This window comes from Diabrotica virgifera, chromosome 3 (assembly GCF_917563875.1).
Source record: "Diabrotica virgifera virgifera chromosome 3, PGI_DIABVI_V3a".
Lineage (NCBI taxonomy): Eukaryota > Metazoa > Arthropoda > Insecta > Coleoptera > Chrysomelidae > Diabrotica > Diabrotica virgifera.
Window position 1 is genome coordinate 252,663,277 of NC_065445.1, and position 23,709 is coordinate 252,686,985.

General features: G+C 31.6%; 1 protein-coding gene across 1 annotated transcript in view; it reads right to left on the reverse strand.

The window, feature by feature from the left end:
- The window catches only part of LOC114337570 (uncharacterized), a 255,111-nt gene that overhangs the window by 10,746 nt on the left and 220,656 nt on the right, over positions 1-23,709 (reverse strand). Inside the window, exons 9-10 of the mRNA XM_050647708.1 lie at positions 5,286-5,447; positions 2,160-2,401 (exon numbers count right to left, since the gene is read on the reverse strand). Coding sequence (XP_050503665.1) covers positions 2,160-2,401; positions 5,286-5,447 — 404 coding nt within the window. The remainder of the gene's footprint in view (positions 1-2,159; positions 2,402-5,285; positions 5,448-23,709) is intronic.

The window sequence follows — 23,709 nt, forward strand, 5'->3', positions numbered from 1 at the left end:
GAAAATTGTACCGAAAAATGTATTCTGTGGTATAAACGATGGTGTTCATGACTTTTGATGTACTGACATCCCAATGTCAGTGATTATTTTCGTGTTTTAAATTTAAATTTCAAAAAATTGAATAAAAATAATAAAAGAAAAAGAACTACGAGCTTTACGGCTAATGAAGAAGAAATATTAATATCTTTTGTTAAAAAATATAAACACATTCTCGAGAATAAGAAAGTGATGCAGTTACAAATTACGAGAAAATGAAAATCTGGGAAAAAATAGCCCAATAGGCCAAACAAGTTTGTCCCCAAATCGGGTTTGGCCGGTAATTTTATATATTTTTAATTAACTATTATAAATAGTTTACCTATTTGTAGGATGAGCTATCCTGTCTCTTATACGATCAACAATCATAAAAACTGTTTCCTTTGGTACACGAAATCTATTCAAAAACTCATTATCTGACCACTTATGAAAATGGTTTTCTTTTACTAGAAAAACAGGATTTTTTCGTAGAGGAAAAAATTATATTAACAACAGCTAAGAACTCTTCGTCTTCTGTGATATCTCCATCTTCAAAATCGAAGACACCATTATTAGCAATAGCCATAATTATTAGACTCTAAATTATAATGAAATATTTTAAATCTTATCTACGATTTAAAAGTAGCAATAACAACACAATGCCCGAGCCCCTGAATCGAACATGATAAAAAGGATTCTAACAGCTCAACCCGTGGGAATGAGAAGACGGGGTAGACCAAAGTTGAGGTGGATGGACGGGGTAACACAAGATACCGAGAAGATCGGAGTCGGCAACTGGAAAGTGCAAGCAAGGGACAGAACAGAATGGCGTAGAACGCTTGAGAAGGTCGAGGCCCTCTAAGGGCTGTAGCACCAGGATGATGATGATGAATAACAACACAATATATTATAGTGCAATAACTATGGTTGTTTTAATCTGTAATTTTCTTGACAATATTTAATTTAAAACCAGAAAATAAGGTTACAAATCTCTAGTTAACACCGTTAATCCTTCGTTTTTGGGCGATTAAGATAATCTCTGGTTAACAGATGGTTAAGTGTTAAACTTGGATTGAACAACGCAATATTACGTTTAATTGAAGATTATTTTTAATCTGAAGATCATCTCCAATTGAACAGTCGGGCCTTAAAATTATTTTGAAGCATCCGCTCAAGAAACTTATTATTCTGACGATGATTAAAGTAATAATTGAAACGTCACCATGAATTTTAACTACTAATTATTTGAGATTTTTAGGAACAAAGGTATTTAGAAAATCGGATGCAATGGAATGTTGTGGATACTTTTTACCCACCCTTGGCCCTTCTAGGGTTAAGGGGGGGTTTGGGGAAATGTTTAATTTTAGGGTACAGTTTTCTTAAATGGAACACCCTGTATTTTAGTATTGTAATGAATTGATATTTTATGGTACTTTTTTATTTCTTTGGCATTCCCTATACCTAACTGCTTTAATTTGTGAGTTATTCGTTATTTTTTAAGCCAAACATTAATCGCAACAAAAATTATGTGAAATTTTATTAGGTGGGCCGTGAAAATAAAAATATTCAATCAAAAATAATTTTTTGAAAACAAGTACATAGGACTATTAATCTGGACTGATCCGAAAGTTATTAATATTGGTTGAAATAACAAAATACCTACGTAAGATTGTTGGTGCGTTCAATATTAATCAAAACATATAATATTCTATCTAGTTGGCTATGATTTTGACACTAAATTCGCATAAACATTTGCTTTGCTTAAACCTTGTACTATTTTTATACTTTCCAGTTGCTTTTTTACCTATGTTTTGCTAGGAGAGTTTCCCAGTATATTATATACTGGAAATACTATATTCCAGTATATATTATTGGAAACATGTATTAGCGTTATAATAATTATTATTACATGTACGCATTGTGTGACACGGTGACAGAAAAATACAGTGTGTTTTATATGTTCGTTCATGGGTATTCTTTCATTTTTCCTACTGTACATTATTTAAATCATTTATTATTTTGTATACCCTAAAGTACTCATTAAAAATATAGTTTTTTATACAAACACAGAACAAAATCGTTTACAAAAATAAATTCTTTTATCAAAGACATTTTTACAAAATTTATATCTAGTAATAACTTACCTTCTAGACAATTCCAACCAGTTAACCGAATACTCCGCTTCCTCTTTTCCATAAAACTCCAACACAATAGTTTTAGACAACTCGATTCCCAGTCGGTCAATTTCAATTTTATCCAAAGCTATGCCATCTACGGCTTTATCCTCTTTTTTAATGTTCCATCCCTCGGAGAATACTTCTACGAGGTGTTGACGGTAGGAAGACTCGTAGGGGCATATTAAAGCAGAGTATAGCGCAGTGTGAACCTACAATATTAAAGAAAATAAAAAAAAAATCCAGAGAAATAAAATTCCTGTAGCTGGCCGTATACCATAAATCACAAAAATACGAGATTCTTTGTAAAAGATATATTTAAAATTCCCTAAATAAGGGTTACATTAAATCATAGAACGTTTTCGAATTAAAAAAATCCATCGTCAGTGTTAATAAAAGCCAAAAAATTGGATGCCTGAGCCACCAAAATGTTTTGGATAACCACCCTTTAACCCTCTCATGCATTGAGTCCACTCCAGTGACAGTTTTTTTAACTCAAAAAATTGTATTTTAATTCTATGAAACTTGTGCAAAATGCATGAAATCCAAGTAGTCCATTTCAGTGGACCCTAATCAAGTAACTACTACCGCCATATACAATATTTATTTTGAAAGTCAATGTTTGATTACAAGTATCTATAAATCACCTGACCGCGATGGCCAGCTGTGAATTGCCTGAAATAAGTGCCCGTAGTTTCTATGGAAAAGTAAAAAAAAGGTAAGAAAATAAATTTCTTATAGAATTATGTATTTTACACAATTAGCCTTTGTTATAATTTCAAAATAATTAAAAACTCACTGAAAATATCACCTTGAACTCATGTCCACTAGAGTAGACATTATGCGATATGTAACTTTTGTTCTTGTGAATTCCACTCTTGTGGTATATTTTATGAGTATAATTTTCAGAGGGTAGTAGGTTTCTTGTTCACATATTTTTTGTTATTTTCTTGTCAAAGATTTATTATGTATTTAGGAATTTTCGAGGGCATTTTTTTATGTATCTACTTACCTATATTATTTTAGTGGAAATAAATAAATTTTATTTATTGACATATTATCTTCAATTAGAAATTTTATTCTATTTCAGAAATATTTTGTGCCGATGAAGACGACAATAGGGATGAAACACTTTTTATGTTTACCTGAAAATGAAGAATTTATAGGTATTGACAATGATGACATTATTTATGATTTACTAGAAGGTTCAGATTTGGAATCTGATTTCAATGACGAAGAGACGTATTCGCTCGAACATGTAACGGCTGAAGATCAAATTGTTGAAAGTGACTTAAAAGAAATACAGCCAGAAAACAGTGGCGATGATGAGTGAAGATGACATTTCATTAGCTTAGCGTATTTTGGAATATTCATCAAAACATAAAAATCAAGAGAAAAAACCAAAAAAGGCCGAGACAAAAGACTGGAAACAGTGCAATAATAACAGCATGTATGGGCCAGCAACTTTGCCACAGTTTAGAGCAACAGAAAATAGTCATGTTCAAGGAAACAATCCCATCGATTATTTTTTATCACTATTTACCGCAGACGTAATGGATGATATCGTCTCTCAGAGTAATTTATATGCTGTCCAAAACAATAAATTAAATTTTGGTTTTACAAAATATGAGTTATACATCTGCAAAAGGTGCAACGAGCCGATGTGTCCATCGTGCTTTGAACATTTTCATACCAGTATGACCACTAGAGTGGACCCACTATTTATTTAGATTTTAAGAAAAAATATCATGTTCTTACACTTACTATACTATTTTCTAATGTTAATTTTTAATACTTCGCAATAAAATAATTTTTGTAAGAAATAAAAATTTTCACTAGTAATACCACTAGAGGTCAAATTATTTCCGGAAATTTTTTTGAGATCATGAATATTTTGAATATTTTGAAATTTATAAAGATATTTATAAATTTTTATTTATCTAAAAATATTCATGATCAAAAAAAATTTCCGGATATTAATTTGACTTCGCGTGGTATTCGGTAAGAAAATTCCACACCAAATTTGCATTTGAAAATCCAAAGCTGCATGAACAGATTAATAGCGCGCCATAGCTTTGTCAGCAATTATTTAGGCTTTCAAATTCGTAATTTCTACTCATTGTAGTTGCATGGGAATACCATTTCAAGATAGAGAATAGTATATTCTTCAATTTTACATAAGTTTTGAGTAACTACAAGTGATAGAAAATTATTTTTTGGCGTTTTTAAAACTAAACTACGCAAAATTGAAAGTACTGAATGGGAAAAAGGTAAATAAATTAGTGTCTAAATATTATATATATTTTATTAGACATAGAAACTTAATTGAAAACATTCAAAGTCCTGCATTTTCGCCATTAAGAAGAGAGGAGGTGTCCGAAGAATATAGAAAACATCTTAGCTTTGTAACTAAAATGAATCAAAACTAAATTATGTAAACAAATAAAAACCAGTCTGTCAAAAATGTTCTGTTATTGTAAACGTCAAAAAATTTCCACTATAATTCGCTGTTGGGTACCCCACGAGCAAAAAATTTCCGATAAAATACCTCCGTCGCCATGGTGATCTGTCAAAATAACGTATTTTGATTGGTTCCAAATTACAGGTGTGGAATTTTCCTTAAAATTATACATGAGAGGGTTAAATGTTGAAAGTTGTTGTGTTATACTACATAAACATTTTCAATCGCAAATACCTTGAATAGTATTAACTTACTTAAAAAACTCTATAGAAGGAAAGTTGCTTAGAATTAGTCAATTTGTCCGTTTTCGAACTTATTTTAAACACGCGTTTTTTCACCCCGAGAAGAGGTGACTGTCCAAGTAAAAGCAACCAACGGAACAAGTTCAACTTTGAAGTGGAGGTAAGTGTAAGTAGAACCTAAAGCCAAATTTCATGCAATTCGGAATTGACTCTGAAAATTACACGGTATCGCCGTATTTCCCGTTCATTTACTGGGCTAGTGTCGAATTTTGTTAATTTTAAGTATACCAAGCTTTTTAATTTTTCTTTGAGCTTTTTAACTTAAAAGTTTACATAACTATGCCCCTCCTTTTTAAAGAGCTTTTTAAATAAACCACCAATAACAAGACTTACCTTAATTCTATTGGAATGGTCACATTTTTGACCCGTAATAATTGTCCGAAGGGTAGAGTTGCCCTTTCTGGTCGAGTGTTTCATGATGGAACCGCTGATTTTGACGTACAAATATTTGTTCAATCCAGGGATTATCACTCTCGGATTCGATTCACAATTGGCCTAGAACCAGATATTGTAAATGATTAATGGATGATAAGATCTCCAAACTGTATTCAATATGCTTATGCAAACGTTAATGTTAAATGTCATAAAGTTAATATGCAGGTAACATTTTGATTAGTAAATATGAAAAACGGTTGCCTTTGTTTATTTTTAGTTATACAGATATTTATTTTAATTTAAAGTTTTTAATTATAACAATTCAGTAGCATTCAGCGATAATGTACAAAAACTGAAAAGCGAAACACCAGTACCGGCGCTAGGGTATAAGGCGCCCGCCTGCAAAACTAGTATAGGCGCCCTTCGGTTTCTTTTAAATTAATATTTTGTATAGCACCCGCAGGAAAAAGCTCGTTTTGGCGCCCCCCAAACAGGGGCGCCCGCCTGCAGTGCATCCCTTGCAGGCCCGTTATCGCCGGCCCTGCGAAACACTATTTCGAGATCAAATACCAATTCATCATCATCATTCTTTTTGTCATTGCATTTGATTCATTATGCAAGGTCGACTTCCCTAATGACATCTGTTCGAAAGTTTTTATCTTGGGTCATACCTAGTGTGACCAACTCCAATTCAGTCGAATTCGGGACAAGGCTGAATAAAATATATCTGAAATACGGGACTTTTCAATGAAAATCGGGCCATTTTTTTTAATATGTAACTTTAATATCTTTTTATTAATTATTTAACATTTTTATGTTTACAACGATATTTTTGATGTGATTAAGACACAATTGGTTGTAATGATAATTACATTTTTGTTAGTTTTTGACGTAGGATAACAGTGTAACACCGAGTATTACACTCGAGAAATTGTCGACTTCTTTTCGTCCCATTAATTCAATTTAATGTGAATTGTTAGAAGAATAATCTATTAAAAAAATTCCAAAATAAGAATTTTAGCAAACTGTTAAAAATTCGGATAACCCGGAAGCCTTGTCCAGGACGCCGGGACAGGAATTTGTAATTCGGGCCATGTCCCGGATTTTTCGGTCTAGTTGGTCACACTAGTCATACCTCATACTGGTAAAGATTTACTTTACAGACTTGTCCTACCCACGAGTCCCTCAGCTCTTCTTGGATCTTCTTTTTCTAGTTGCTACACGTTCAAGGAACTTGAAAATAATGCTATTTCATTTTGTCATTAATTGAGGCCACCCCTTCTTCTTCTTCATGTGCCATATCCTCTAAGAACGTTGGCAACGATCATGGTAAAGTATTTACATAACAATAAGACTTGTCCCAAATGTTTAAACAAATTAAAAAAAGGAGTTGTTAATTTTTAAACATTTTGTCGTCAGATTTCGTTAGTTTCATGTTTCCTTAAAATAGTTGAGCGACAAACTGTTTAGTTTATAGTTTTAATGAACATATATACCAATAAAATATAATTCATGAAGAAGTTTTCTGGAAAATTTTAAGTTAAAATATGCAATAGAAAAAAAGTTATGTAACTTTATGTACGAGCGGCACACCCCAAAAAACGCTTATTTCTCGAGATAATGACCACGGTGTGGTGAATGGCTAATTTTGGTCATATTTTATGTTATTGGTGGAGCTGAAAACGAAAATTAGGTTTATTTTGAATTTTACGTAGGGGAACATTATCAAAATCGCAATTTTACACTAGAAATAAAAAAAATTAAATCACGTTTTTTTGCGTTTAACTCGCTACAACTCTGTTCCATTTTAATATTTCTTTCTGAAGTTTTTATAGTATAAATTTCTCACCTTTCTGAAAACAATGAAACCTGTTTCAATCTTTTTGTCTTATTATAATAAAAGTTATGAATTGTTTATTCGCAAAAGTTGAGTGCCAAAGTTTGTTTAAGTCATGTTAAAACAGAGTACAAAGAACAAAATGTTTTATAGAAAAAACAATGATGCAACTTTTAATTTTAAGAAAAAAATTATTTCATTTTTTTTATCTTTAGGGTAAAATTGCGATTTTGATAATGTTCCCCCACCTAAAATGCAACTCATTTTCGTTTTCAGCACAATCAAAAACATAAGGTAAGACCAAAATTAGCCATTCACCACACCGTGGTCAGTATCTCGAGAAATAAGTTTTTTTGGGGGAGTGCCACTCGTCTATAAAGTCACATAACGTTTTCCCTATTGCATATTTGAAATTTTCCACAAAACTTCTTGATGACTTAATGTTTTAATGCTGTGTTGACTAAAATTATAAACTAAAAAGTTTGTCACACAACTTTTTTAAGTATACATGAAACTACTAAAATCTGACGACAAAATGTTTAAAAATTAACAACTTCTCTTTTAATTTGTTTAACCTTTAACTACACGCGCTGGCGTACTTTGTACGCCAGATATAAGAATTCTACTGGAAATATATTTAAAAATTTAATTTTTGACCTTGCTTATTTTTCTAACCTATCACTGGAATGTGCTTTACAATTTGGTTTTAGTTTCGTTATAATCGGCGTTCTGGAAACATCATAATTTACATTTTATTATTTGTTGTTTCCGGTGGTGGACAATATACCCCAGGATTATATTACTATAAGTCGTAATATAAGTACATATTTTAATTGTTTTTTAGTCATTATGGCAAAAAATATATTTTCCTTTGTAAACAATACTTTTTCTCCTGTAAAAAAATCACATTTAAAAACATTTTTTATTAGTAATTATATTTATCATGGAATCCAGTTATTCCATGATTCCAGTTATAAATCCCAATTGTCTTAATGAAAAGGAACTCCAAGTATTCACTGATGCCGAATAAGGTTTATAACAAACAACTAAGTGTATTTTTTCAAAAAAAATTAAACAAATCCGCTGTTTTTAAGTGTATTTTCTTGTGGCGTACAAAGTACGCCACGCGTGTAGTTATGTTATAACTTGATGCGCGGGTAGTTAAAGGTTAAACATCTCGGACAAATCCACGGACACCGTAGTCAGTATCTCGAGAAATAAGTTTTTTTTGGGGAGTGCCACTCGTCTATAAAGTCACATAACGTTTTCCCTATTGTATATTTTGACTTGAAATTTTCCACAAAACTTCTTGATGACTTAATGTTTTAATGCCGTGTTGAATAAAATTATAAACTAAAAAGTTTGTCACACAACTTTCTTTAAGTAAACATGAAACTACCGAAATCTAACGACAAAATGTTTAAAAATTCAGAACTTCTCTTTTAATTTGTTTAAACATCTCGGACAAATCCAAGGACACCGTGGTCAGTATCTCGAGAAATAAGTTTTTTTTGGGGGAGTGCCACTCGTCTATAAAGTCACATAACGTTTTCCCTATTGCATATTTTGACTTGAAATTTTCCACAAAACTTCTTGATGACTTAATGTTTTAATGCCGTGTTGAATAAAATTATAAACTAAAAAGTTTGTCACACAACTTTTTTAAGTAAACATGAAACTACCGAAATCTGACGACAAAATGTTTAAAAATTAACAACTTCTCTTTTAATTTGTTTAAACATCTCGGACAAATCCACGGACACCGTGGTCAGTATCTCGAGAAATATGTTTTTTTTTGGGGAGTGCCACTCGTCTATAAAGTCACATAACGTTTTCCCTATTGCATATTTTGACTTGAAATTTTCCACAAAACTTTTTGATGACTTAATGTTTTAATGCTGTGTTGATTAAAATTATAAACTAAAAAGTTTGTCACACAACTTTTTTTAAGTAAACATGAAACTACCGAAATCTGACGACAAAATGTTTAAAAATTCACAACTTCTCTTTTAATTTGTTTAAACATCTCGGACAAATCTCGTTGTTATCAAAATTCTTCAACGATGTCACCGTAGAATTTTCAAAAGGAAATATTTACAGTGATCAAAGCTACAGCGAGGTAAATGTGAAAAATCATCAAAATTGATTTTTCCCATTTTTGCATAAAATTTTATTTTGGAACATGTTCCACCAATTCTAGATAAAAATAAATTTCATATTCAGATTTAAAGATCTCGAAAACATAAAGAATGGCCAAAATTTGCCATTTACCTATCATGGTGCCGCTCGCCTAATTAATTGCAAGTTTTAATCCATTTTAATCTAGCTCACACTGAGTTCAAGTTTTCGGTTATAATCCTTAAACGTTTAGTCCGGATCTGCATAACTGTTAGCCCGAAGTGATCCTGGAACGAGACTCACTTAAAGCTTAATGTCTTCCTCACTCACTTAAAGCTATCTTCCTTTTAGCCATCTAGGAATAAAAATTCACAACTTCTCTTTTAATTTGTTTAAACATCTCGGACAAATCTCGTTGTTATCAAAATTCTTCAACGATGTCACCGTAGAATTTTCAAAAGGAAATATTTACAGTGATCAAAGCTACAGCGAGGTAAATGTGAAAAATCATCAAAATTGATTTTTCCCATTTTTGCATAAAATTTTATTTTGGAACATGTTCCACCAATTCTAGATAAAAATAAATTTCATATTCAGATTTAAAGATCTCGAAAACATAAAGAATGGCCAAAATTTGCCATTTACCTATCATGGTGCCGCTCGCCTAATTAATTGCAAGTTTTAATCCATTTTAATCTAGCTCACACTGAGTTCAAGTTTTCGGTTATAATCCTTAAACGTTTAGTCCGGACCTGCATAACTGTTAGCCCGAAGTGATCCTGGAACGAGACTCACTTAAAGCTTAATGTCTTCCTCACTCACTTAAAGCTATCTTCCTTTTAGCCATCTAGGAATAAAAATTCACAACTTCTCTTTTAATTTGTTTAAACATCTCGGACAAATCTCGTTGTTATCAAAATTCTTCAACGATGTCACCGTAGAATTTTCAAAAGGAAATATTTACAGTGATCAAAGCTACAGCGAGGTAAATGTGAAAAATCATCAAAATTGATTTTTCCCATTTTTGCATAAAATTTTATTTTGGAACATGTTCCACCAATTCTAGATAAAAATAAATTTCATATTCAGATTTAAAGATCTCGAAAACATAAAGAATGGCCAAAATTTGCCATTTACCTATCATGGTGCCGCTCGCCTAATTAATTGCAAGTTTTAATCCATTTTAATCTAGCTCACATTGAGTTCAAGTTTTCGGTTATAATCCTTAAACGTTTAGTCCGGACCTGCATAACTGTTAGCCCGAAGTGATCCTGGAACGAGACTCACTTAAAGCTTAATGTCTTCCTCACTCACTTAAAGCTATCTTCCTTTTAGCCATCTAGGAATAAAAATTCACAACTTCTCTTTTAATTTGTTTAAACATCTCGGACAAATCTCGTTGTTATCAAAATTCTTCAACGATGTCACCGTAGAATTTTCAAAAGGAAATATTTACAGTGATCAAAGCTACAGCGAGGTAAATGTGAAAAATCATCAAAATTGATTTTTCCCATTTTTGCATAAAATTTTATTTTGGAACATGTTCCACCAATTCTAGATAAAAATAAATTTCATATTCAGATTTAAAGATCTCGAAAACATAAAGAATGGCCAAAATTTGCCATTTACCTATCATGGTGCCGCTCGCCTAATTAATTGCAAGTTTTAATCCATTTTAATCTAGCTCACACTGAGTTCAAGTTTTCGGTTATAATCCTTAAACGTTTAGTCCGGACCTGCATAACTGTTAGCCCGAAGTGATCCTGGAACGAGACTCACTTAAAGCTTAATGTCTTCCTCACTCACTTAAAGCTATCTTCCTTTTAGCCATCTAGGAATAAAAATTCACAACTTCTCTTTTAATTTGTTTAAACATCTCGGACAAATCTCGTTGTTATCAAAATTCTTCAACGATGACACCGTAAAATTTTCAAAGGGAAATATTTACAGCGACCAAAGATACAGCGAGGTAAATATGAAAAATCATCAAAATTGCTTTTTCGCATTTTTGCATCAAATTTGATTTTTGAACATGTTCCACCAATTCTAGATAAAAATAAATTTTATATTCGGATTCAGTGACCTCGAAAACATAAAGAATGGCCAAAATTTGCCATTTACATGGCCAAATTTGCATGGTCGTTTTTTTCGATTTCTTAGCCTCAAATTAGGGGTGTGCCGATCGCCTAAGTAACTGCAAGTTTTATTTATTTATTTATTTTATTTAATCAGTTAAGCCCATTCGTCCTTTCGGTGTTGGGCTGTTTACAACTAGTTCAATATCTACATTTCAATACATTTTAATAATTATACAAAACTTTTATTTTAACAATACAATTTTAATAAATATAAATTACTTATTTGACCCATTTTTCTGTCCATATGTTTTAATCTTGTGGTGCTTCTTTGATACTTCTTTTCCATGCTGTTCTATTTTGAGCCAATTGTTTTGCCATACTCCATTGCAGTCCTCTCTTCTCTGCTTCTTGTCTAACTTGTTCTTCCCATCTCATTCTTGGGCGACCTACTTTATTTTTCCCTTGTACTCTGACTTCATATACTTTTTTCGTTATTCTTGTGTCGTTTAGTCTGTGGATGTGGCCCAACCATCCTAACTGTCGTTCCCCTATAATTGTCTCTATGGGTTTTATCTTTAGAGCTTGAGTTATTGTGTCGTTTCTTATTTTGTCTCTTCGTGTGACCCCTTCTATTTTTCTCAAGAATCTCATCTCTGTAGCTTTGATTTTTCTTTTGTTGTTCTTTGTTAGCGTCCACGACTCACTCCCATAGACGATTGATGGTCGAACCACTTTTTGGTACACTTGTGTTTTGACTTCTTTGGATACCTCTTTCTTTCCAAAGAACGTATTTCTTAATGTATTATAAATTGTCCCTGCTTTTCCTATTTTATTGTTTATTTCGTTGTCTATTTTACCATCTTCTTCAATAATTGTACCTAAGTAGTTGTAGCTGTTTACTTGTTCCAAAACTTGTCCTTCTACCTTAATTTTTATCACTTTTTTTGTAGTTGCCATAACCATTGTTTTACTTTTATCTGTGTTTATTTCCATGTTCATTTTTCTTAGTTCTTTTATATAAGTGTTTATTATTTGTTGCATTTTCTCTTCCGTGTCAGCTAACAATACCATATCATCTGCAAATAGTAATTCTTGTATTTGTACATTGTTGATTTTCCATTTTCCCAATATCATGTCTTTAGATTTCTCCTTGCATTGCTTTATTGCGTCATCTAGTACCATTGAGAAAAGTAATGGACTTAGTACACAGCTTTGTTTTAGTCCTATCTTTGCCTGGAATTCATCAGATTCTTGATTGTGAGTCCTTATTTTTATTTTATTATTTTTATATAAGGCTTTAATTATTTCTATCATATCCTTTTCTATTCCATTTTTCTTTAAACATTTCCATATATCTTCCCTTCTTATTCTATCAAAAGCTTTTTTCAGATCAATAAAGCATATGTGTATCTCTTTGCCTTTCATCAATAGTTTTTCTCCTATTTGTCTCAATATGAATATCAGATCTTGGGTACTCCTTCCTTTTCTGAAGCCATGCTGGGATTCTTCTAGTTTTATTTCTAGTTTTTCCCTTAGCCTTTTTTCAATTATTCTATTGAATATTTTGGCAGGAACGCTTGTCAATGTAATACCCCTATAATTTTCGCAATTTCTTGCGTCTCCTTTCTTAAACAGTGGTACTATTATATCTGTTTTCCAATCAGATGGTATTTCCTTTGCTGTGATTATTTCATTTAGTAGTTCTCGGAATTTTTCTTTTGAATTTTCACTCATGTACTTTAACATTTCAGCTGTGATTTCATCTTGGCCTGGAGATTTTCCCAATTTTAATTTGTCAATGGCTTCTGCAATTTCCTCTTTTGTTATTTGATGCATTTCCTCTGTATTTTCGATCATGTCTTCCTCTCTTTCATGTTGATATTGTTTCCATTCTGTTAGTTCTTCAAAGTACTGCTTCCATCTTTGCATTATTTCTCTTTCTGTAGTTAATATATTTCCTTCTTTATCTCTTATGTTTCTTAATCTATGTGTTTTCTTTTGTCTTAGCTGTTTCAATGTACCATAGAACAATTTTTGGTTATTAAAATAGTTTTCATTCATTTTGTGTCCAAAATCTTCCCAAGACTTCTTTTTTGCCGTTTTAATTTCTTGTTTAATGTCGTTTCTGGCCATTTTATATTTTTCGAAATCGTCCTCCGATTTGCTTTTTAGATACATTTTCCATACTTTTTTCTTTTCTTTCACTTTACGTTGTATTTCCGCTGTCCACCATTTACTTTTCTTCGAATATATGTTTGTGATTTTAGTTGTTCCGCATACTTCTTTTGCTGTTTTCAATATGATTTCCTTAAATTGCTTCCATTTATTTTCTATTCCTGTGTTAATTGCCTTTATAGTCTCGAACTGTTTGGTTAACTTCTTCTGGTATTCCTCTTTACTATCTATTTCTCTTAATTTGTAGCTTTTTATTTTTTCTTTAGTTATCTTCTTTCTTTTTTCTGGTGTGTTATGTGTGTACACCCTTAGTTCCATTATAAGCAAGTAATGGTCACTGCTTATTTCAGCCTCTCTTTTTACCTTTACGTCTTTTATCATCTTTAGGTCTTTTCTTTTTATTAGGAAATAGTCTATTATGGATTTTTCTTTTCTCGATGAGATTTCTCTAGTATATTTGTGTATGTCTTTGTGCATAAATTTTGAATTCGTTATAACCATATCATTTGCTATACATAGATCTATGATTCTGTTTCCGTTATCATTTTTCATTTCTTCTCCATGTTGCCCTAAGTATCGTTCAATCCCTTTATTGTCTCTTCCCACCCTACCATTTAGGTCTCCCATTAATATAATGTTTTCTCCTTCGTTGTCCATCTCTGCTTGTAATATTTCAAATAATTCATCTTTTTCCTCTTTTTTGGCATTATCATTTGGCCCATATGCTACGATTATGCTGGTTATATTTGTATTATCTAGTTTTACTTCCACTACCAATAATCTTTCGTTTATATATCTTTCACCTATTATGTTATTTGTCTTTTCTGTTTTTACTATTAGGCCTACACCTCCCGCGCCCCATTCTTTTAAGTCAACTCCTGACCAATATAAGCGGTAATCATCATTTAGATCTACTATTCCTCTACCTTTCTTTTTTATTTCAGTTACTCCAAAGTAGTCTATATTTTGTAGTTTCATCTCTTCAATTATTTCCTCTTCTTTACCGTTAATACCTCGCACGTTCCATGTAGCCATTTTTATGATTTCCTTTTCATTTTCCTTATGTTCCGTATTTTTATATATCTCACCATTTTTGTTCCTCGCTATATTTGTAGCTTCATATATATTTTTATTCGTGTCCATTTTATTTGCCAGGTTCGTTGTGTTTGTTTTCATGTCGCTTTCAATTTCTGCTATTCGTTTTTTGGATTTATTACTTCTAGTTTTTTCATAGTCTTATTCCATTTCCATATCTCGCCATTTATAGTTATTTTATTGTATCCAATTTTCACCTTATTTCCTTTTAATTCTTCTTCTTTTGCCATTTTTCTTATTTGCTTGTTCTTCTCACGCTCCTTTGTTGTCATGTCATGATTTATGTATATCTTTTCCTGCTGCAGTTCTTTTAATTTGTATTTGTTTTTCATGATTTGTTCTTTTTCGTTTTCATTATTTATTTCAATTAAACATACTTTTCTTCCTATTTTATGAGCTGTTTTTACATTAATATTTATCTGTAGAGTGTTTTTTATTATGTTCTCCACGAATTGTTTAAGTTCTGTTTTATTTTCTGTCTCAATTTCAATTCCTGACATCACTATATTATTTTTCCTTTTCTCTCTCTCTAGCCATTCAATTCTATCATTTGTTTCCTCTAGCTTCTCTTTTATATCTTTATTTTCTTCTTTTAGTTTTTGATTTTCTTGTCTCAATATCTTATTTTCTTCTCTTATCATTTTTATATCTTCACTGGTTTTGTCACTCTGCTTTTTGAGCTCCGACACCATCTCTATTAATAGATCTAGTTTTTGTTCTTTACTATTTGTTTTAGATGGTATTTGTGAGAGTTTTCTATTTTTTGATCTTTGAGTCGCATCATCCGGATCTCTTTTCCTTTTGCTGTCGTCCGAACAGTCGTCGCTGTCCTCCATGTTCTTGTTTGTTTCGCTTTGTATTATTTTATTATCACCTTCCGCCATGTTCTTGTTTATTTCACGGTATCTTAGTTGGTATCTCAACGATAGGAACTTCGCCCAGATCGACTCTTCAAAAGCTAGGTTCCTCTTTGAGTCCTCAAACTAAGTAGTTTATTTTATTTTTCTTCGCTAAGTATTTTAATTTTTAGAGTTTTCCCTTTTTCCGCGACTTTTACTACAGTCTGGCAACGTCGCCGTGACGTGGAGCGTGACCCGTCTACCAGCTGGCTGTTGAAACTCGTTCACTTTCCTATGTCCGTTTTTTGTGTTTGTTTGTTTATACACTCTTAATTCACACTTAATTAGTAATTTTTGTTTATTTTTTCACTTTTATCGTCAGTATGCACTTTTATATTCACTTTATATTGGAAACTGTTATTTAATTTCCACTACTACATCCAAAATTCGGTAAAATAGTAGGTGGTATTTCAATAACCTTCTCTTGGCTCTATACCGTTGCCGGTTTTTTCGTTTTAAAACTGCAAGTTTTAATCCATTTTAATCTAGCTCACACTGAGTTTTTGGTTTTAATCCTTAAACGTTTAGTCCGGACCTGCATAACTGTTAGCCCGAAGTGATCCTGGAACGAGACTCACTTAAAACTTAACTTAATTGTCTTCCTTTTAGTCATCTAGGGAAATGAGTAGAAACGCAATCTTTATTAAAGAAAACGGTCTCAAAAAGCAACAAAAAAGATTTAGAGGTTAACATAAATCCGACATCGGGATAGAGTTAGTGAGTGGATTAGCATATTTTTAAAAAGGTTTTTCACGGATAATGTTAAAAGTTTGTAGATATTTTAATTTCAATCCCGTAAAAAGAGTACAGTTCAAAAGTCTTTAAATACAAAGCAAACTTAAAAATGTAAAAAGCAATAGATACTACGATAATATAACTTTTAAAGAGGTGTAATTGAATAATTACTGTAACAAAGTAATTATATTGAGTTTGCTTACTAATAACTAAAGCTCGGATTATAGGCAAAATAACATTTTTGCCTACTTTGCCTATTCTATTTGCGCCTTTTTTTAAGTTGTATGCTACTACCCATGGTATTATTCATACTATTATAAACCTTTATACAGGGTATTCTAGTACTAAAAGATACTCTTGCTTTAAGTCGATAGCATACACCGTTTTCTAGAAAAATCGATTTGAAAATTTTTAGTTTTTTGAATAAAAAAAAATTCAAGAAAAGCTTTTTAGGAAAACAAAAACTTGTACGTTTAATTATATTCCAAAGATGAATCAATTTCATTAATTGTGAATTTCTAGTAGCAGTCATATGCGTCGGTTTAGGTTAGGTCAAAAGTTATTTTATCGCATAACTTTTTTGTCTTTAATTTTTAAGCATGTTTTACACTAGATTATTAAATTATGAGATATTCTAGTACTAAAAGTTACTCTTGCTTTAATTTGGTAAAATTCACCGTTTTTTTTGAAAAAAAAAAATCAGTTTTTTTTCAAATTCTAGATACGAAAAAGGGTGTGTTCTACCGACTTAAAGTAAGAGTACCTTAGTACTAGAATACCTCAGAATTTAATATCCCAGAGTCAAAAATGCTTAGAATTTAAAGACAAAAAAATTATGCGATAAAATAACCGTTGCCCTACCCAAAACGGACGCCTATGACCGGTACTAGGAATTCACAATGGGTGGAATCGATTTATCTCTGGAAGATAAATATATGTACCCATTTTAGTTTTTCTAACTAGAAGCGTTCTGGAGATATTTAACAAAAACTAATTACAAGACGCCATCTTCAAAGAGCTTTAGCTCCCTTAGGAAGCATTTTCGGACTAGGTGAATTTAGTTAAAATTTCTTAAAATTATCTGACGAATCTCCTGTCTCCGTTTATCGGTAGAGTTTCTGGACGCCCTGTATAATACAACTTTGGGTCACTAATAAAATATCGTTGCTTTGTTTATAAAAGATTTCTAGGACAATCTACCTGATAAGCATTTTTCCTTGTTTATTAATCAATTATCAGTTATACCACATATTTGCGCCAATCTTTGCCCAGCTTTCCTCGATTCCACCCCTTTGGATCATTTATATGTGTTTGTGAATTATTCTGCAATTATCAATAGAGTGCTATGTTCGTCAGACGCTCGGGATGATACATATTCAAACAAGGAACGGTAAACGAATATCTCCTGCTTATTTCAGCCTTTAAGTGGTTTTCGTACAAAGGTACCATCTACTTTGAAGGGCATAAATGCAAACGATCGTTTAAGTTTTTAAACTTTTGAAAAAAACAAATATGTATTTCTTGACAAATGAGATCTCTCTTTGGTAGTGGCACCTTTTTTGGTAAATTTTGACCATAGCTCTGAAGATGGATTTGTAAGCCGAAATTGCTCAACTAGGAATTAAATATTTTACTCTTTACAAGAAAATATACAAAAAAATACAAAAAAATATACAAATTTTTTTTATTCATTCATTTGTAATGAATGTATACAAAAATATCAGTCTTTTGCAATTATTGTTGTTTCGCCATAACTCTTCGTGCCATTGAGAGTGATCTGCCCTGTATATTTGTACGTAAGTTTTCATGAACGCTTTTCAAGACGAAAACGTCTAAAAACGTCTAAAAACGTCATAATGCATTTTTATAAATAGTACATTAATCCTTTTTCATTTATATTTACATTGTTGATATTTCTCCGAGATACTTTTTTCGATACGACCAGTTATTTCTTTGTGCCTCGATGTTGTTGTAACATATTTATGTCACTCGACTCTTTTCAGCTCCTGGCCTATTTATTATAATTTAACAGACCCTTTTTGTTTGCTGAATTTGATTTATGTGTTTGTGAATGCATTTAAAAGGGGGACCTTTTTAACAGGTACATACCTCTATATTTCTTTTTCATTCTAGAAGTTTTATTGACTTATTATGTAAATATTGTTTCTCGATTTTTCTGTACTATTCTTTTACTTGTATTATGTAAACATACAATTTCCGGAATGTTCGAGAAAGATTATGTTTCTATAAAAAGGAAACAAAATTGTATATTTAGTTAGTTGTGAATTTGAAACCGTCGGTGTACTTTGATATGTAACGGACGCGGTATTTTTGAATTTGTAATTAGATAAATTAGTAGATTTGGAGTAATAAACAAATTAAATACCGTAGTTTGTAAAATAAAGGATAAACATATCGTGTTTTTCATTTGTTTAGAAGTAAGTTATTAAAAAATAAATAAAGTCAAATGAAACTAAACATTAGTGCCTAAAAGATCACAAAAAAGTGAGTTTTGTAACAGTATTATATTTGTGATGGGATGTATAGACAGATAAAGACGAGATGATTGAGCACCGAACTATGGTCTTAAAAACATTTTATTTTATCAATCAATCTTTCTATTCACTGATCTAGGCTGCAACGCTTTTTTACATTACTCTACTTCATCCTCATGCTCCATGTTTCTATTTTCAAATAGTTTAACCTTATGTTTCTATTCACAAAGAACTTATTCAGATCAGGTGTTTTATTCACATATGTTGGCCACCAAGACCATCAACCAACCATTCTTCCGCCTTCCTCTTTTCTCAAACGGTCTTCTACAAGGTCTTCCTTAAGAAAAAATACAACTTAAGAAACTCCAAAATTTTTGAGTAATTCTGTATATTTCAAAATAATTACACAATGTAACCTTTACCAAACTTTAAAACCACCGAAGTATCAATTATTTTGAAATAATTGTTGTTTTCCCATCTTCCTTCGTACCATTGATAGTGATTCACCCTCTATATGTGTACATGCAGTTTTTCATGAACGCCTTTCAAGATAAAAACGTCTAAAAATGTCTAAAAACGTCATAATGCATTTTTATAAATAGTACATTAATTCTTTTTCATTAACTATTTGCATTGTTGATACTTCTCTGAGATATCTTTTTCGATATGGCCAGTTATTTCCTTGTGCCTCGATGTTATTATGTTTGTGAGGGGAAGCATAGACAGATAAAGACGAGATGATTGAGCACCGAACTATGGCCTTAAAAACATTTTCGTTTATCAATCAATCTTTCTATTCACCAATCTAAGTTGCAACGCTTTATCTATTACTTTACTTCATGCTCATGCTCCATGTTTCTATTTTCAAATAGTTTAACCTTATGTTTCTAATCACAAAGAAATTATTCAGATCAGGTGTTTTTCACATATGTTGGCCACTAAGACCATCAATTAACCATTCGCCCTCCTCTTTTCTCAAACGGTCTTCTACAAGGTCTTCCTTAAGAAAAAATACAACTTTGAAACTTCAAAATTTTTGAGTAATCCTGTATATTTCAAAATAATTACACAATGTAACCTTTACCAAACTTAAAAACAACCGAAGTATAAATTATTTTAAAATATTAATTGTTGTTTTTTCATCTTCCTTCGTGCCATCGATAGTGATTCGCCCTCTATATGTGTACATGCAGTTTTTCATGAACGCCTAAAAAGGTCTAAAAACGTCATAATGCGTTTTTATAAATAGTACATTAATTCTTTTTCATTTACTATTTTAGCCAAGGCGAAAACGGCGGGTTCGTTGGGAAAAATATTCGCATGAGATTTTTTTGCATAATCACATTCGTGACCCATCCCAGAATAGGGTTCAAGAAGTCGCCCACGTAAAAAGTGGTCCAAATTTTTTTTAACAATTTTTTTTAATCAAATTGCAAAAATCAATATTTTTGACCCGGATAATTTTTTTATAGGTTTTTTGGACCATTCTGGATAAAAAAGGTCTCTTATAATTTTTCCATAAAATTGATCGTTTTCGAGTCATTGGCAATTTAAAATTGAAAAAAACGAAAAATGGCGATTTTCAAGGCCTAATAACTCGGTTAAAATTTATTATTATGAAAGTCAGAAAGTGACTAAATCAAAGTTTAATGCCCCCTACAAGATCCTCAAGAAATTTTTGTCATTATTTTATTACTAAGCTGTTATTTTTAAGTAATAATAACGAGCGCCATGCACGTGTCAGGCGACCGTAAATGTTGAGTGCGAGAGAGATGCCATTCCGGCAGTCCAATTGTGCATCTTACTTGCACTCACATTTACAGCTGCGTCAATACGATCTAACTGTCCATTGTTATTAATTAAAAATAAGAGCTTAGTAATAAATTTTTAACACAGATTTCTTCAGGCTCATGTAGCGGAGGCTTCAAATTTTGAATTAGTCACTTTCTAACTTTCATAATAATAATTTTTAACCGAGTTATTAAGTTTTTAGTCCAGAAAGCCACTGCGCATCCGCTAGGAAAAATATTCTAATTCGGATTTTTTGCACAATCTTACTCAAAAAGGACCCCTTTTAACAAATTTGCATGTTGCCAGGACCAAAAGTTGGTCAAAAATTTTTTAAACGTTTTTTTTTTGTTTTTTTCCTAAAATTATTTTTTTTTTGCATGGAACAATGGAACATGTTGATAGTTTTTGACATATAAGAGATTAAAAATTGAAAAATTGCCAAATCGGCCATTTTTAACCCTCAAAAACTATGTGAAAAACTGAAAATTTGAATGTTGCCAAGGTAAGTAGATATTCTTTAAACATCGATTCATGAAATGCCGAAGAGTTTTTTGCAATACAATATTCAAAACTCCTTTGTTTTTTAATTGCTAATCAAGCGTGCGCGACACTATTTTCCACCGTTGCATGTGTATACAGTTATGGTCCAAATGAAAGAAATAAATTAGTTATTTCGTAAACCGGCGACTTTAAGGAAAAATCCCGAAACAGGTCGATTTTTATTTTTAAGTTATGATATTGTGGCATATATGGTATACTAGTGACGTCATCCATCTGGGCTGACGTATTCGATGATTTTTTTTAAATGAGAATAGGAGTCGTGTGCTAGCTCATTTGAAAGGTTCTTCAATTCTCTATTAAGTAATATAAACATTTACATAATTATTTATACAGGTTGTCCAATAATTTAATTTTTTGTCAATTTGTCAAATAATTTAATTTAATAAAAAGTTTTTGGACACCCTGTAAAAGTAATTATGTAAATGTTTATATTACTGAATAGAGAATTGAAAAACCTTTGAAATGAGCTGTCACACGACCCCTATTCTCATTTAAAAAAATCATCGATTACGTCATCACGCCCAGATGGATGACGTCACTAGTATACCATATATGCCACAATATCATAATTTAAAAATAAAAATCGACCAGTTTCGGGATTTCTCCTTAAAGTCGCCGGTTTACGAAGTAACTAATTTATTTCTTTCATTTGCACCATACTGTATGTATATGTATACTGTGTATACACATGCAACGGTGGAAAATAGTGTCGCGCACGCTTGATTAGCAATTAAAAAACAAAGGAGTTTTGAATATTGTATTGCAAAAAACTCTTCAGCATTTCATCAACCGATGTTTAAAGAATATCTACTTACCTTGGCAACATTAAAATTTTCAGTTTTTCATATAGTTTTTGAGGGTTAAGAATGGCCGATTTGGCAATTTTTCAATTTTTAATCGCTTATATGTCAAAAACTATCAAATTTGGAGAAAAGTCACAAAGACCTTTTCTGTTTGGAATGATCCAAAAAACCTAAAAAATTTTGTTGCATGCAAAAAAAAATAATTTTAGGAAAAAAACAAAAGAAAAACGTTTAAAAAATTTTTGACCAACTTTTGGTCCTGGCAACATGCAAATTTGTTAAAAGGGGTCCTTTTTGAGTAAGATTGTTCAAAAAATCCGAATTAGAATATTTTTCCTAGCGGATGCGCAGTGGCTTTCTGGACTACTTAAAAAGGGTCATTTTCGCGTTTTTCAAATTTTAAATTGCTTATAACTCGAAAAAGATCAACTTTAGAGAAAAATTATAAAAGACCTTTTTAGCTCAGAATGGTCCAAAAATTTCTTAAAAAAAATTTGTCCGAGCCAAAAATATACGCAGTTTGATTAAAAAAATAAAAAAAAAAAAATTGAACCACCTTTCACGTGTGCGACTTCTTGAACCTTATTCTGGGATGTCTCACTGTGATTATGCAAAAAAATCTCATGGGAATATTTTTCCCAACGGACCCGCCGTATTCGCCTTCTCTATTTACATTGTTGATACTTCTCCGAGATACTTTTTTCGATATGACCAGTTATTTCTTTGTGCCTCGATGTTATTATATTTGTGATGGGAAGCATAGACAGATAAAGACGAGATGATTGAGGATCGAACTATGGTCTTAAAAACATTTTCTTTTATCAGTGTATTGACTGACTGGCTGCGCCGGGTCGGAAAACTCTTTTCTGTTAGTAGACGATTTGATTTTTAAAAACGTACTCATAGGAAATAACCTTCGGGAACAAAGGGAGCTAGACACAAATAAAACTAGATTTTTAAAAGAATTAACTTTAGGGAAACGTTCGAGAAATTGAATTTGCTCTGAATGTTGTTGAAATATATATTTATATATACAGTGAGGTCCTAAAGTAACGGATAAATTCATTATTAGCTAAATAAACAACATTATTGGAATAAAAATTTTAAATTTTGAAAAATCAAAAAGGATTACGTTCAAAACGTTTTCGAACTTATCAGTCCATCATCAGTGAACTCCCTGTCCTTGCTAATTAGCCACAGTGCCAAACACTGGTTAAGTTGTATGTTCCAACTACATATTTTATATACATATGAATTTGATATATTATGTACATATGAAAAAAGAAGAAGAAGAAGATGTATAATGGAAAAATGTGGTGAGCAACTTGGACAGTCCATAGCAGCCACCTGCAGCTTTTGAACTGAGTAGGGAGCTGTGGAAGAGTTTGCTATGGAACTCTAAGGACCTCATTGCCTTCTTTATGTATGAATAGAAAACAAAAAAGTTGTGACTGGCTAATTGACACCCAAGTCTATGCCATAAAAAAAACTACATATTAAAAAGTATAAAAGAAATTGGCTTAAAATGGATGCCAATTGATTACTGCTCTATTGATTACAACATGATGCTCTACTGCTTTATATTAAAATATTTTTTTCTGTTGTTATTAGGTCTTCATTGAGCCACGTTTAGTCTGTCAATAATTTTGACATGAATGATTTTAAAATCATTCACAGACTAAACGTGGCTCAATGAAGGCCTAATAACAACCAAGAAAATATTTTAATGTAAAGCAGTAGAGCATTATGTTGCTGGAAGTAATCCATTGACATCCACTTTAAGCCAAATTCTTTT